Here is a 13,287-nt window from a genome sequence, read left to right as displayed (position 1 = left end):
CAATTTTAGTGATAAGGGGTGATTTAATTTTAGTGATTTCCAAAGGGACTGAGGGGTGTTAGCAGAGCCCAGGAAAGGAATAGCAAGGAGGCTGCAGGGCAGGGTAGAGAGGCTTTGGCAAAGCCATGTGTGGGTAGTTTCGGAAGGGGATCTCTGGCTACAGCTGTTTTAATTCTCCCACTCCTCCATCATATGTTTTAGGCTGAGATTTGGTATCTGGCACACCAGAAGGAATAGAGGGGTCTCACCTTGTAAGCTGCTTGACAGCACTGATGTCTTCTTCAGGCCCTGTCGGTGCCAGTCTTTGCTTTTTGCTCGGCGTTTGATCACGTTTTCCTGACTCCCTGAACCGAGTCCCTGCTCTTTCATGCCCACCCTGATGACTTTATCTGGACAGCTTGATGACTTCTCCAAGGGAGCATGTCTGGCCACCACCTCTTTCACCTGGGCCGAAAGGTAAGGTGGTTCTTCCTGCCCTTTCATCCTTTGCTTGTATGTAGTAGGGCCCTCTGCTGTCTCTGTCACCACTGCAGGGGTTACTGTGTTCCTCACATCCACGCTGGTGGGGCTTGCCTGTGCCTGGTCCCATTGCATTTCCTCGAAGACAGCCTCCTGTCGGAACAGTGTTCTGATGGCTGGTGGTGAGGGAGGGCTGACCTGAAGGAAGTGGATTGGGTTGGAGAAAGCTAATACTGGGGGTGGCTGTGTTGAATCTCTACCCTGAGAGTCTGTGGATGTTCCCCACCCTCCCAGGGAGGGACAGGAGCTATCAGGTGTGGACTTTCTACTGTGTGTAGCCAAGTACTGACCCGTTACTTCAGGGTTGCAGTCATTGTGGCCCATAGGTGCCTCATTGTCCAAAATGGAAGAATCTGAGCTCTTGGCCAACGAAGTGACCCCTGAGTCACTGGTGTCTACCACATCTGGGGTAAGCGAGATGACAGGGTCCCACTGGACAGCAGACATTTCCTCTTGGGTCATCTGCATTAGGAGGGGATTCTCTTCTCCATCTTCAACAGCAGGGGCAGGGAGCAGAATGTGCACACAGGCTGGAGCCTGAGCCGGGCAGCTGGGAGTGGGAGCAGTGGCCAGAACCTGACCAGAGTCCAGTACACACTCTCGAGATGGGTTGGCGTTGGACAAAGGAGGCAGAGGCTGGTCAGTATCAGATACAGGGGTTGCAGGCTGATTGGACTCAGGCACAAGGGAAAGAGACTGGAGAAGACAGTCAGCATTCGGCACAGGAGACGGAGGGTGGGCGAGCTGGTCGGTGTCAGGTACAGGTGCCAGGGGCGAGCTGGGCACAGGAGCCGAAGGGTGGGCGAGCTGGTCGGTGTCAGGCACAGGCACCAGGGGAGAGCTGGGCGCAGGAGCCGGAGGGTGGGTGAGCTGGTCGGTGTCAGGCACAGGCGCCAGGGGTGAGCTGGGCGCAGGAGCTGGAGGGTGGATGAGCTGGTCGGTGTCAGAGACAGGGGCTAGAGACGAGCTGGGCACAGGAGCTGGAGGGTGCATGAGCTGGTTGGCATCAGACACAGAAGCCAGGGGCGAGCTGGGCACAGAAGGTGAAGGGAGATTGAGCTGGTCAGCATCAGCCATGGGAGCCAGGGGCAAACTGGGTACAAGAGCTGTAGGTTGGGTGAGCTGGTTGGCGTCAGGCACAGGAGCTAGGGCCGTGCCGGGCGCTGGGCTCACAGGGTGATTGAGCATCTCAGTGCCAAGCACAGGGGCTAGGGGCGAGCTGGATTCAGGCTCAGGAAGAGAAGGCTGTGCATGCTGCTCCAGGGCAAGGGCTTCACTTTCTTCTGGGAGCTGAGGTCCGGCATTATGGGCGCTCCCTGTACCTGGCGCTTCCACTTCTAAGCTCAAATGTGACTGGTCAAGTAACGGGTTTTGTTGTGCTGCATGAGCCACGTTTGCTTCTATTTCTGTTCCCTGAGAAACAGAACTTCTCATTCGGGGCTTTTGGGGCCTCTGGAGTTTCTCCAGGTAATTCGGGGGAGTGGGAGCCACGTCTGGTGTTTGGGATGGCTCCAAGTGCATTGTAGCTGCAAGAGTAGATTCTACTTCATTTCTGTCCTTGGACAAGCTCTCCCTGGGAAAAGGACTTCTGAAAGCCTGGGAGGTGAAAGGCTGGGCACTAGGCTCTTCATTAAGGCTCTTCCTAGGTATAAGCAGCCCATGGGAATCCTGGTCGCCTTCTTTGCTGGTAGACCCCAAGGAACCTTCGCCAGAAGTTGCCTCCTGCAGATAAGAAGTCTGGCTGGACATGTCCTGTACAGAGCTCTGTTCTTTGTCCAAGTCGGTACATCCCCCAGGGCTCACTTGGGATCCTTCAACAGCATCTTCTTGAGATGGGCCCGCTGCAGCGGCTGCCGAGTTGAGTTCTGATGGTGAGGCTGGAGTGGAATCGTAATGACCGGGAAACGCTGAGTTTTCTGCAACAGGATGAGGATCAGTGTGACCAAGAGATTCTAAGTTCCTGGCACCAGAAAAAGGGTCCAGAGTCCTAGAAGAGTCTGAGCTCCCTGCACCAGATGAGGTTACTTCCGCGCAAAATGGAGAGATGGCTCCTCCTCCATCAAAGCTCTGAACTCTGCTTCCATCTCCATCGCTATGGCTATCCTCACCGCTACTGCCTGTGTCATCCTGACTGGTTTCTCCACTATCTTGGCCATTGCCCGTTATGGAGCTGGAAGGGCTAGAAATCCCTGTCTCCCCCCGATGCTCAGACACGTGGCAAGGGAGGGAGGATATCCCGGGACTCCGATCCACTGGGGTCTGACTTTCAGACGTTGCCACAGCAGGTGTCTGAGCTCTTATACTTACTCCTCCTGTGCAGGTCTCCAACCCTCTGTCAGACAGAATATCCTCGCCAGGGTGCTGATCTTTGGAAGATGATTCCTGAGGCAGAGAGACTGGTCCTGTTCCCTCAGCTGAGAAGCTGCTCTCCCCCACATCATGGAGGTGCCAGTTTTCCTGGGAGAGAAGTGGTGCCGGATTGAGTTCTGGTGGAGCCCCCAGCTCCACCTCTTCTCTCCCCGGCTCTTGTTCCAGCTGGTCCCACCTGTTTTCTTTTGGATTCTCTCTCTTGCCTACAGGCTCCTCCTGCACTGGTTTCACTTTCTTCTGCAGCTTCTCCCATTCTGGCTCTTCCTGTTCCAGCTCTAGCAGCTTTTGTTCCGCCTGCTCCTCCTCTTCTGGCTCCTCCCTGCTTTCTAGCTGCTCGTGCTGCTCTTCCTCCTCCTCTGTATTTTTCGCAGCGTTCTGTATGTGGAACACGGACTCACTTGGAGGTTCAGTGCTGCCTTCTGCTTTTCCATTGTCTGCTTCTTTCTCCTCCTCCTCCAGATGGAGATTTATGAAACCAGACAGACTTTGTTCAGCAACCACCTCTTTTTTCTGGTCGGTGGCCAAGGCATTGTTCCCTCTCTCGTGGGATGGCGGGGCTATCTTTCCATTCACATCTCTTCCGGTCAGCTGTGAACTTCCTTGGCCGTCATCCAATAAGGGACAGGGTGGCTGATGTGAAGAAGGAGAGTCTGTATCCTCTCCTCCTCCCTCTAAGCCTCCTGCTTTTTCATCGCCATCTCCAGAAGGCATGGGATCCGTCCTGCCTGCTGCATCCATCCCAGGAGTTGTCTCCTTGTCAGCCCCTGCCACTGCTTCAGTCCTTGGCGGGAACTCTCTGATGGTCCCATTTGCTACATCCACCCCCTGCAAAGGGGAATCCCCAACGCTGTCATCGTGCAAAGTCTCAGTCTTGCAATAAACCTCTGAAACTTGTTTACACACCAGGAAGTGTTTAATGCCTGGTTCCCGCTGGCTGGGAACAGTGTCTGTTGTTGAGGTTTCCTCATGCTGTATGTGGGAGACAACAGCATGACATGGTAGGCATTGTTTCTGATCCTGAGGAAACATGATATGAAGGGCTGGAGACTGTACCTGCAGGTTTTTGTCATCAGAGTCTGGTGCCTGTGGGTCTGTGTTGGGAGAGGAAGAATACTGACTGCTTTCAGGATGAGCTAACCTTCCCTGATCAGAGTTTGAGGAGCGATCCCAAGTCTCTGTTTGCACAGGTGTCTCTGCAGGATCTTTCTCCCACTCTGAGAATCTTCTTGGGTGCCTTAAATCTTTCTCCTCTTGTTCCGGGCCTGCTGGAACAGGGTTAGAAGATCTGCCACACATCTCTGCTGATTCCCCAACAGAGAGATGCCTCAGAAGGTCCTGGGCAAGGGAGAGCTGTACTCCTGCTGCAGAACCAGGCAGCCCCGTGCTCATCACTACAGATTCACTGGTGGCATGATGTCCCCTTTTGGCTGGTAAAATGTCAGGGTTTCCCTTACTAAGGCTGCTGGTTGCTAGGGGAATGGGGTCTACTCCATTGGCTTCTTCAGATTCCATCAGTGAGACATCCTGTAAATGAGAACACACATATTTTATATTATGGCTAGGTTGGAAACAGTGATCTGATTGGAGGATAGAAGCTCATGTGTTTGGGGAGGGGGAATGAAAATGAGCGGGAGGGAGTCAGGAAACAACAGTGTGCGGGGTGATGGTAGATGACAAATCAAGTTTGTAATGTGATTCAAGTAACAAACCAAATTGGTGTCATACTGGGTGGCATACATTCTGGGCAGTGCTGGTCAAAAACAGTGGGTCTAATTCAGCCTCACTTATACCAGAGAAGCTTTCTGACCTCAGTAGGGGGTTCATGCGTGATAAACAAGAAAGAATTTAGTCTACTGCCCAGGCCCGTACACAGGAATTTTGAGAGGGGGAGGGTAGGTTGTTAATGTGGACCACAATTTTTTGAAAGATAAAGGAGTTCAAAATAGTCATACAATGAGTGTGCATAAGAGAAGTTAATGAAATATCTAAGTGTAAACAGTGACTGGTAAACAATTTTGTTATAACACACTAAACATTTATACAGTCATAAAGGGTTTATAGAAATACCTTCTGGGATCATGGCAGGCAGCGCAGCCACGCTGGCCCCCTGCTCCCTCAGCCGCCTCTGCCTACTGCTGCTCTACCTGCTCGGCAAGATTAATGCCAGGTGAGTGCGGGTGGGGCTTCCAGCCAGCGGCACTGGGCCCAGACCGCTCCTCTTGGGTTTGGGGCGCCATTCCCCCCAGCCCTACCATGCTGCCACCAGCTCACCCATTCCCCGCGACACAGCACTCTCCCATCCCCCTGACACAGTAGCGCTCAAACTTTTTGGCCTGTGGCCCATCTGGCTCACTGAAAACCTTTCTGTGGTCCACCAGTTGCTAATGGAAACTCACCGTTAATCACATAATTACACCCGAGCCATTTTGCTAGTGCTGTAGCTAGAGAGAACAGTTTAATTTAACTAGTAAGACAGGAAATGTTAATATAAATTATTAAATAGATTAAGCACTTTAACTTTCTTATCAAAGTTTATCAAACTTCATTTTAAATAAAGTAAAATATTAATTTGTCCAACACAAAAGAATCCCATGTTTTCTTTATTTATGGCAGGGGTGGTGAACCTTTTTTGGGTCAGGTCACAAGTGAGAAGCAAAAAAAACCAACCACCCTCCCAATCCCCCCCCTTTCTCTGATGTGGCCCCCAACTGAGACACTCCAGCCTCACTGGGGGAGGGACAGGGACAGGGAGGACTGAGGTTCAGGGCTTCCTATAGGCCAGATTTACTCTTCTGGGGTTCCAGGGTTAGTGGATTTTATGGATCCCCCAGGCTCTTGGGTTGGGACAAAAATGAGGGGTTCAGTGTGTGGGGCAGGGCTGCCAGTGAGAGGACTGGGGGTACAGAATCTGGGTGGGGCACGGAGTGCAGGAGCAGGCTGAGAGTAGGGTGTCTGACCAGGGGGAGGGGGTAAGAGCAAGAAAGGATACAGGAGCACACTGGGGGTAGGGTGTCGGGCCAGAGGGAGGATGCAGGAGTGGGCTGGGGGTAGGTGTCTGGCCAGGAAGTAGGAGCAGGCTTGAGGTAAAGTGTCTGGCCTGGGGGGGGGGGGGGGGGGGGGGGGGGAGGGTGCAAGGTCTCAGTGGGGGAAGGGAATATGTGAGGAGGCTGAGAGTGCGGAGTCTGGACATGAGGAGCGGAAGGGCCCTGACTTGCCTTCACATCCCATGCCATTCCCAGGCATGGCCTCCTCTGGTCCCATTGGCCAGATTCCAACCAATGGCAGCAGTGGGAAAAGCTGCCAGGCAGTGCACTTGTGTGCTGCTGTTCTCCCAGCCAAGGGAGGAGGGAAAGGGGAAGTGCTTCTTCCCTGCAAGCTGAATTGCACAGCAAGGCTTGGGGCTTTCACCCCACCCCCACCAAGCGGGAAGCCAGCACTGGGGCTCCAACCTTGCAGGGGGGGGAGGGAGCATGAGGCTGGAGTGCCAGTGGGGGCTCCATGCTGCGGGGGCATAAAGGGGAGTGAGCCCAAGCATGGACCCACTGCCCTTACAGAAACTCTTCTTGCTTCCTTGAGGGACCATGGGGGGCTGCATTCACACCTTTCACACCCACACCCCCTCTGCATACAGGCCTGACTGCCTTTACCTGTCTGGGCCATGTCCTGGTCCTACCCTCCCTAAGATGGTTTCTCTTCCTAGCCTCAGCAGGTTCCCATGTGCCTGCTACCCTTGGAACGTTTTCTCTAATATTCTAGCCTCTTCCTTACTGAAAGCAATGGGAGAGGGACATGCTTTCAAACAGTTGCATGCATCGTGGTGTGTTGGATATTGTGCCACAGCCTGTATTTTAGCCCTGAAGCCACAGTACGCTCCCCTCTGCAATGCCCAACCATCTCAGTCCTTTCAGGTCCCTCCCCAAACAAACCTGTACCACCCTCCTTCCCAACCTGCCTCCCAGGTGTCAAACTGTCCAGAAAGCCAGTGAGCAGTCCTCCTAGTCTTGGCTACAAAAATCTCCCCATATCCCTTCAGGTAAAAGCCTACTTCACCTACGTGTCCAAGTCTGTCTCTGGAGTTAGCAGCTAACACCGCCCAGTGAAAAATTCACCTTACTAGCAGAAAGGAGCTGGGATTTCCTCCTCCCTGACCCCAAACTAGATAAGCACATATATGACCCCTCCCTACCTGCATATTGCCAAACTCTTTAGCATCCGAGATCAGAAAACTGAACTCACTGTGCCATTGTGCCAGAAGGAAGGGTGCGTGGGGGAGTTCAGGACTGGGCCCCCTCTGTGTAAAGAGGGAGAGAGCAGGAGGACTAATGATGCGCAGGGAGAGCGAGACTCATGTTGGACATCTGTAGCAAGGCCATCACTGGAATTACTGGTGTGCGCAAGTGAGACCGGAGTGACTGTGGAAAGGGAATGGTCAGAACAGAATAAAAGGTAATTTCAAAGGGGTGGGAGTGGTAGGGATGCCAAAGGAAATCCCTCTGTCTTCCCATAGGCTGTGTCTACACTGGGCCACTTATTCCGGAAAATCAGCCGCTTTTCGGGAATAAGCTGCGAGCTGTCTACACTGGCCCTTGAATTTCCGGAAAAGCAACGACTCTCTACTGTACAAAATCAGCTGCTATTCCGGAAAAGCTACGCTGCTCCCGCTCGGGCATAAGTCCTTATTCCGGAACACTGTTCCGGAAAAGGGCCAGTGTAGACAGCCCAGTAGTCTTTTCCGGAAAAAAGCCCCGATTGCGAAAATGACAATCGGGGCTCTTTTCCGGAAAAGCGCGTCTACATTGGCCACAGATGCTTTTCCGGAAAAAGGGCTTTTCCGGAAAAGCAGCCTGCCAATGTAGACGCTCTTTTTCCGGAAATACTTATAACGAAAACTATTCTGTTTTAAGCATTTCCGGAAATTCATGCCAGTGTAGACACAGCCATTCAGTCAGGGCTTTCCCACACTCACAAGGGGAAGTGTGTTGGCTCAAAGAGGAGTGGACAGTTGGTAACTAAACATGATGGTACCCGGGCCCACTGACGGGGGTGAGGGTGTGGGGCTTAGAGGCCTGAGACTCCGGCTGCTACCACTGACTGAAGTAGCAGCAGCCAGAGTCCTGGGACCTTTACATCACTGCCAGAGTGCTGCCCCACACACCCTGGACAGTGCTAAGAGCTGGGGGTAAGGGCACTGCACTCTGGGCAGCACCGAGGGCTGCCTGGGGGCTGGCGTGATGTGCTCCAGATACCACTGAGAGCTGGCCCTCAGTCCCACCCCTTTTAGGAGCACAGAGCTGGCATACCCACCTTGCCCAGGGGCCTGCAGAGGATGTCAGCTCCCTGGTAGTGCCCAGATAGCACCAGGAACAAAGGTGTTTAAATCCCCCACAGACTACTGAAGGGAAGAGGATCCCTGCCCGGCATTGTGGCATCTGCACTGTCTGCCTTTGGGCTGAGTGGCTCAGACATCCTGGCTGTCTGGATTAATATTTTCTGCTTGGCTTCCTGGGAGTGAACGTTCCAGGCTGGAAATGAAGCTAAGAGCTGTGTGGGGAGCTGTGGACCTTTCATTTGTCCCAAGAGGCAGGAATATGGGCTGAGGTTGCTCCTCCCCCACAAAAAAACAAGTGTGACGGGTCAGATTACCTTCCTCAAATCTGGTTTTTGGCTTAGTCAAGGGGGGTGTCATTTCCCCCATACATTTTAAGGAAAATCTGTCACCCTGCTCTGGTCCCAGGAGCACCCCCCCTTAGTTTTTTCTGACACCCACTTGTAGGCCTGGGCATTCTGCTCACTTGGGCCTGGGCACACTTCTCTCCACAGAGGGCAAAGGATTATGCTACGTAGGATTATGCAGAAGCATAGAACATGGGTAGAGACTCACATCTCTCTCCGTCTTGATCAGGATTTTTCCGGGTGGCACCATTCTGTGCCTTGTTATTCCCAGCTAATCAGACTGCTGGAATACTCTGGAATCCACCCTTTGCTTTCTCTTTGGAGACTATGAACAACATAATTGCCAGCAATTATAAAGGGCTGTGTGGTAATTTATAAGCAAGTACATTTCTTATTAAGGTGAAAGCATTACAGAGAAAACACAAACATCATTAGAAGGTCTTATGCACATGCTAAAAGCTTACCTGAAATCACCAATCCGTCTTAGGTGGTCTCAGCTGGCCAAAGTCCTTTCGACCCGTCCCAGGAAGGATTAGGGTTACCCTTGGAGAGAAGGTCCCATCCCTTCGCTGGATTGGAAAGAAACCCTAAGTCAGTGTAAGTTCCCACTATTAAGTCAAAAGTCTTTTCTTTGTCTGTCAGTCTCTGCAGAATTCAGCTGGAACTACTACATGAGCTTCTCGTGAGATGGCACCTCTCTGGAGGTATTACAACTGACAATTTTCCTAATCACTCCTCCCCTCCCCCCACCCCACCCCACCACCCCCACATACACAAATCCCCCTTTGCCTGTCCCTCTCTCATTAGTTCCTGGAGGAGGTGTGGGTCACCCTCACCACGGAATTACGTACTACCCTTGACCCTCAATTATATATACAATGTAATATACAATCGGTAAGGCCTCCCAAGGATGTAGCAGGAAACTGCCATATCTGTCCCTGCTTGTCTGCCAAATCTGTCACACCCCTGCTTTGGTTATGGGGAGAACTCACCCTGGATGTCAGTAAACTTGCTTTCAAAGTGGGTTTATTAATGCAGAGGTAGATTATTAAAAACAAACTTATGTGTGGATGCACAGCAATTTACCTCCAAGAAACCCAAGTTAACCTGCAACAACTTTCAACAATGGATGAGCCCTTTAACAAAACAGGAACAGGGCACTCTGGCAAAAGAGTCTCTCGTGCAATTACTCAGGAATGATTCCCAGGTATAGACAATCCCTGAGATGCTCACTCTCCTTAAATTAGAAAAGCTCTAGCTTTCTCTGCCCTCTTTACCTGGATTCAAAAGGCTCTCAGATTCGTTCCCTCCAAATACAGACACACATTAGCACGGTGTATGGAACACCTAGTGCTGCCTGTCTGTTCCAGTTCCCCTGCCCGGGGCCCTGGCAGCTGTGCTGAGGCAGAGCCGAGCTTGCACACGCACACACGCGGGCTGTTGAAACACACCACCTGGCTGAGAGAGCCCTGCTCCACCCTTAAAATGTCTCCGTATCGGAGCTGAGCTAACACAGACTGTGGCTAGAGATAGCTGGTTTACTTGCTCTTCCTTTGCTGTGGGGGCAGCTACCTAAGACATAAAAACCTCCCTCCTATTCGCTTTTGAACCTACCTCGCTCTCCATTTGCTCTCCAGTCCCTCCCCCTTCTCAAACTAAGGCCAGTTCCAGGAGTCCATTAGTACAGGGTGTGGCCTTGTGTTTACTGCTGCACATTCCATTCTCTGTTTCCAGCTCCTCTCAGACACTTAGCAGCACCCAGAGTCCTGAGGAGCATGAGGGATAGACAGACGGATGAGCACCTTCACAGCTCACTAGTGCCAGTGGTTCTAAAGCAGCTCTGCTAGTTTTAATGGCCCTCTAAGAGCTGTGCCCACTGTTTGTAACTTGTCTGCTTCTGGTAAGAAAATGAATCTCTGAGCCTGTCATATTTACCTCTTGCTAAGGGCAGAGTGCTTCTAGAGGAGTCGGGCCTTCTGGCTCAGGGTCTTCCTTTCAACTTCTACAACCAACCATTTCTTTCCCCCATGCCCTGATTTTCTCTCCTGTTCTCCCAGGCTACTTCTACACTGCGAAGCAATTTCGGGATACAGGAGGTATCTCAAAATAGCTATTCCGCATCACAAGAGCAAGCCCGTTATATCAAAATATAATTGGCTCACTGTTCTGATGTCCCTGTAAACCTCATTGCATGAGGGATAAGGGACATTTCAGAATAGCGCCTTATTTCGAAACAAGATTGAAATAAGCTACGCAATTTGCCCCCTTGCTCCTCCCCATGTCAAGCTGGCTAACTTTGCTCTATCCGGCTCTCCCAAGAGAATGGGTGGCTGCCCTTCCACCAATCTTTAGAAGCACTAAAGGGAAGGGAGCAACTGATGACAGGAGTTTTTCTAGCCATGACCCTGCTCCCTGGACCCGCTCTGTGACAGAACGTGCTGTCATCAGTCGCATTTATCTCACTAGGCTGTGTACAGACATTCCTGCTAGAGTGGTTGCTTTGGGGTGAGTGTCTGTCTTGCATTTGGAAATCAAAGCAGTTCTTCCAGAAATCTGTGTCCTTCTGGCATATTTACATAAAACACTGAACATCCCATCAGGTCAGAAATAGAACATACGGCCAGCTACACTTGCTATTAATATTACTGGCTTTTCTACTTTAGCGGCCTGGAAATTTGGCACTGTCCCAAAAACCATAAGTGTGTGTATGCGTGTTTGGGAAAATCAGTAGACTTGTGGAACTGATATTATCTGCTCCCCTAGAAAGGAACACCCAGAAAAGGGAAGTGGACCTATTTGCTACTGTAGATTGATTGAAAAGGACAGGCTTTCCATAGCAGGCAAGCACAGATTATTCCAAGATGCTCAGCTTACAGCAGCACCTCACTAATTTGCACTAATGGACAGCAGACACAATATGATGTACTGACCTTTTTAAAAGATTCCCTGATTCACTCATTTGAAAGAGCAACAGTTATACTTTGTTCCTGGAGCTGGCCAGTTTGGTTTTGTTTAACTGATGCTACTACTGCATGCTTGTACTGTAGCATTTTTGTAAAAATGACATTTTGGTACAATGAGACACCACTACAGCATCTGCTATTGAATCTTTGCTGAGCAGTGGGTAAAGACCACATGTTACACTTCCTGGAGACACAGCAAAGACAATGTAGTTCTGGGACGGTGGGGATGAAAGGACCTTTAAATCAACTTTGCATCCTTCCTGGGTTGTGTCAGTTGCCAGTGCAGCTCCTAGCCAGGAGCGGCGGTACCTGATCCAGTTCTTTTTTCCAGGGGCTGCCTATAAGTTGTTCCGTGACAGATGAGAAACCACATAGTGATGTATGTAATGGGCATTCCCCACCTCTTCTTCATGCTCCTGATATGCCCCCTTTGAGTTCCACTCTCAAACCACGGCATGGTGTCAGCATATAAAGGGGGAAAGTCTCTCCACCTGGTGGCAGAACTATTTTCTATCCTGATACACTGGCACTAAGGTAGAAATAAAAGACAGGACTATGCAGCACTTAGGGTACGTCTAGACTACATGCCTCTGTCGCCAGAGGCATGTAGATTAGGCTACCCGACAGAGTAAAATGAAGCGGCGATTTAAATAATCGCCGCTTCATTTAAATTTACATGGCTGCCGCTTTGAGCCGACAAACAGCTGATCAGCTGTTTGTCGGCTCAGCGCGATAGTCTGGACGCTCCCCTGCCGACATCAAAGGGAGCTGTCGACAACCCAGGTATGCCTCATCCCAGGAGGCATACCTGGGTTGTCGACAGCTCCCTTTGATGTCAGCAGGGGAGCGTCCAGACTATCGCGCTGAGCCGACAAACAGCTGATCAGCTGCTTGTCGGCTCAAAGCGGCAGCCATGTAAATTTAAATGAAGCGGCGATTATTTAAATCGCCGCTTCATTTTACTCTGTCGGGTAGCCTAATCTACATGCCTCTGGCGACAGAGGCATGTAGTCTAGACGTACCCTTAAAGACTAACAAGATGGTTTATTAGGTGATGAACTTTCATGGGCCATCACCTAATAAACCATCTTGTTAATCTTTAAAGTGCTGCATAGTCCTGTCTTTTGTTTTAGCTAGACCAGACTAACACAGTTGCATCTCTGTCACTAAGGCACTAAGGTAGGCAGGGGCCATAGCAAAAAACAGAATTGTGCAGGTTAATGGAGTGTGGAATAGCAAGGGTCTAGTTTTGTAAATATAAAGCATAGATTATACCTAAAGCAACTATGGATTGTGATAGATACAAATTCCATTAAACTGCCCCAATAAAGTAAAAACACTTTAAACATTGGCTTCATCTGCATGGAACCACTGACCTGTTACTAAGTGTAGAAGTCAACAATCACTTCAGCTGTAGTGGTACTGAGCACAGTTAAGCTGCAAGTGTAGATAAAGGCAAACAATAGTCAACAATATCTCAGCTAATGGTTAGCTGAATAAAGATTGTCCTCTTTCCTCACAGCTTAACTGTCCTCAATATTGGGTCAATTGTGCAAGGCATGGGATAACAGTACTGCCGACCCCAAGGAGTTCAAAAAATCAGGAGATAGACCCCACAATAATACAACTTTAAAAATATTAAATACATGATTCTGTTTATTTGCCCTCTTGTTTTTGAGTTTTTAAAGTTCACAAATTTCAGGCTTTTCTCTTGCAACTAAGAGAGCTCACAACTTTAAAAAAAAAAAAAAAGCTGACCATC

General features: G+C 50.5%; 1 protein-coding gene across 9 annotated transcripts in view; it reads right to left on the bottom strand.

Moving 5' to 3' along the window:
- ARHGEF5 (Rho guanine nucleotide exchange factor 5) overlaps nucleotides 1-13,287 on the bottom strand; it is a 53,429-nt gene that overhangs the window by 21,884 nt on the left and 18,258 nt on the right. For 2 of the 9 annotated variants that reach the window (XM_075901540.1, XM_075901550.1), the window contains exons 2-4: nucleotides 9,027-9,131; nucleotides 8,771-8,887; nucleotides 249-4,413 (exon numbers count right to left, since the gene is read on the bottom strand). In XM_075901540.1, coding sequence (XP_075757655.1) covers nucleotides 249-4,413; nucleotides 8,771-8,812 — 4,207 coding nt within the window. In that variant the 5' untranslated portion in view covers nucleotides 8,813-8,887; nucleotides 9,027-9,131. Of the gene's footprint in view, nucleotides 1-248; nucleotides 4,414-8,770; nucleotides 8,888-9,026; nucleotides 9,132-9,839; nucleotides 10,062-10,176; nucleotides 10,329-12,901; nucleotides 12,963-13,287 lie in introns of those variants that run through there. The other 7 variants (XM_014576050.3, XM_075901586.1, XM_075901556.1 and 4 more) reach the window with 6 other exon arrangements.

The sequence above is a fragment of the Pelodiscus sinensis genome, chromosome 1, assembly GCF_049634645.1.
Source record: "Pelodiscus sinensis isolate JC-2024 chromosome 1, ASM4963464v1, whole genome shotgun sequence".
Lineage (NCBI taxonomy): Eukaryota > Metazoa > Chordata > Testudines > Trionychidae > Pelodiscus > Pelodiscus sinensis.
Note: the sequence above shows the minus strand (reverse complement) of the source record. Positions and strands in the feature narration are given on the sequence as shown.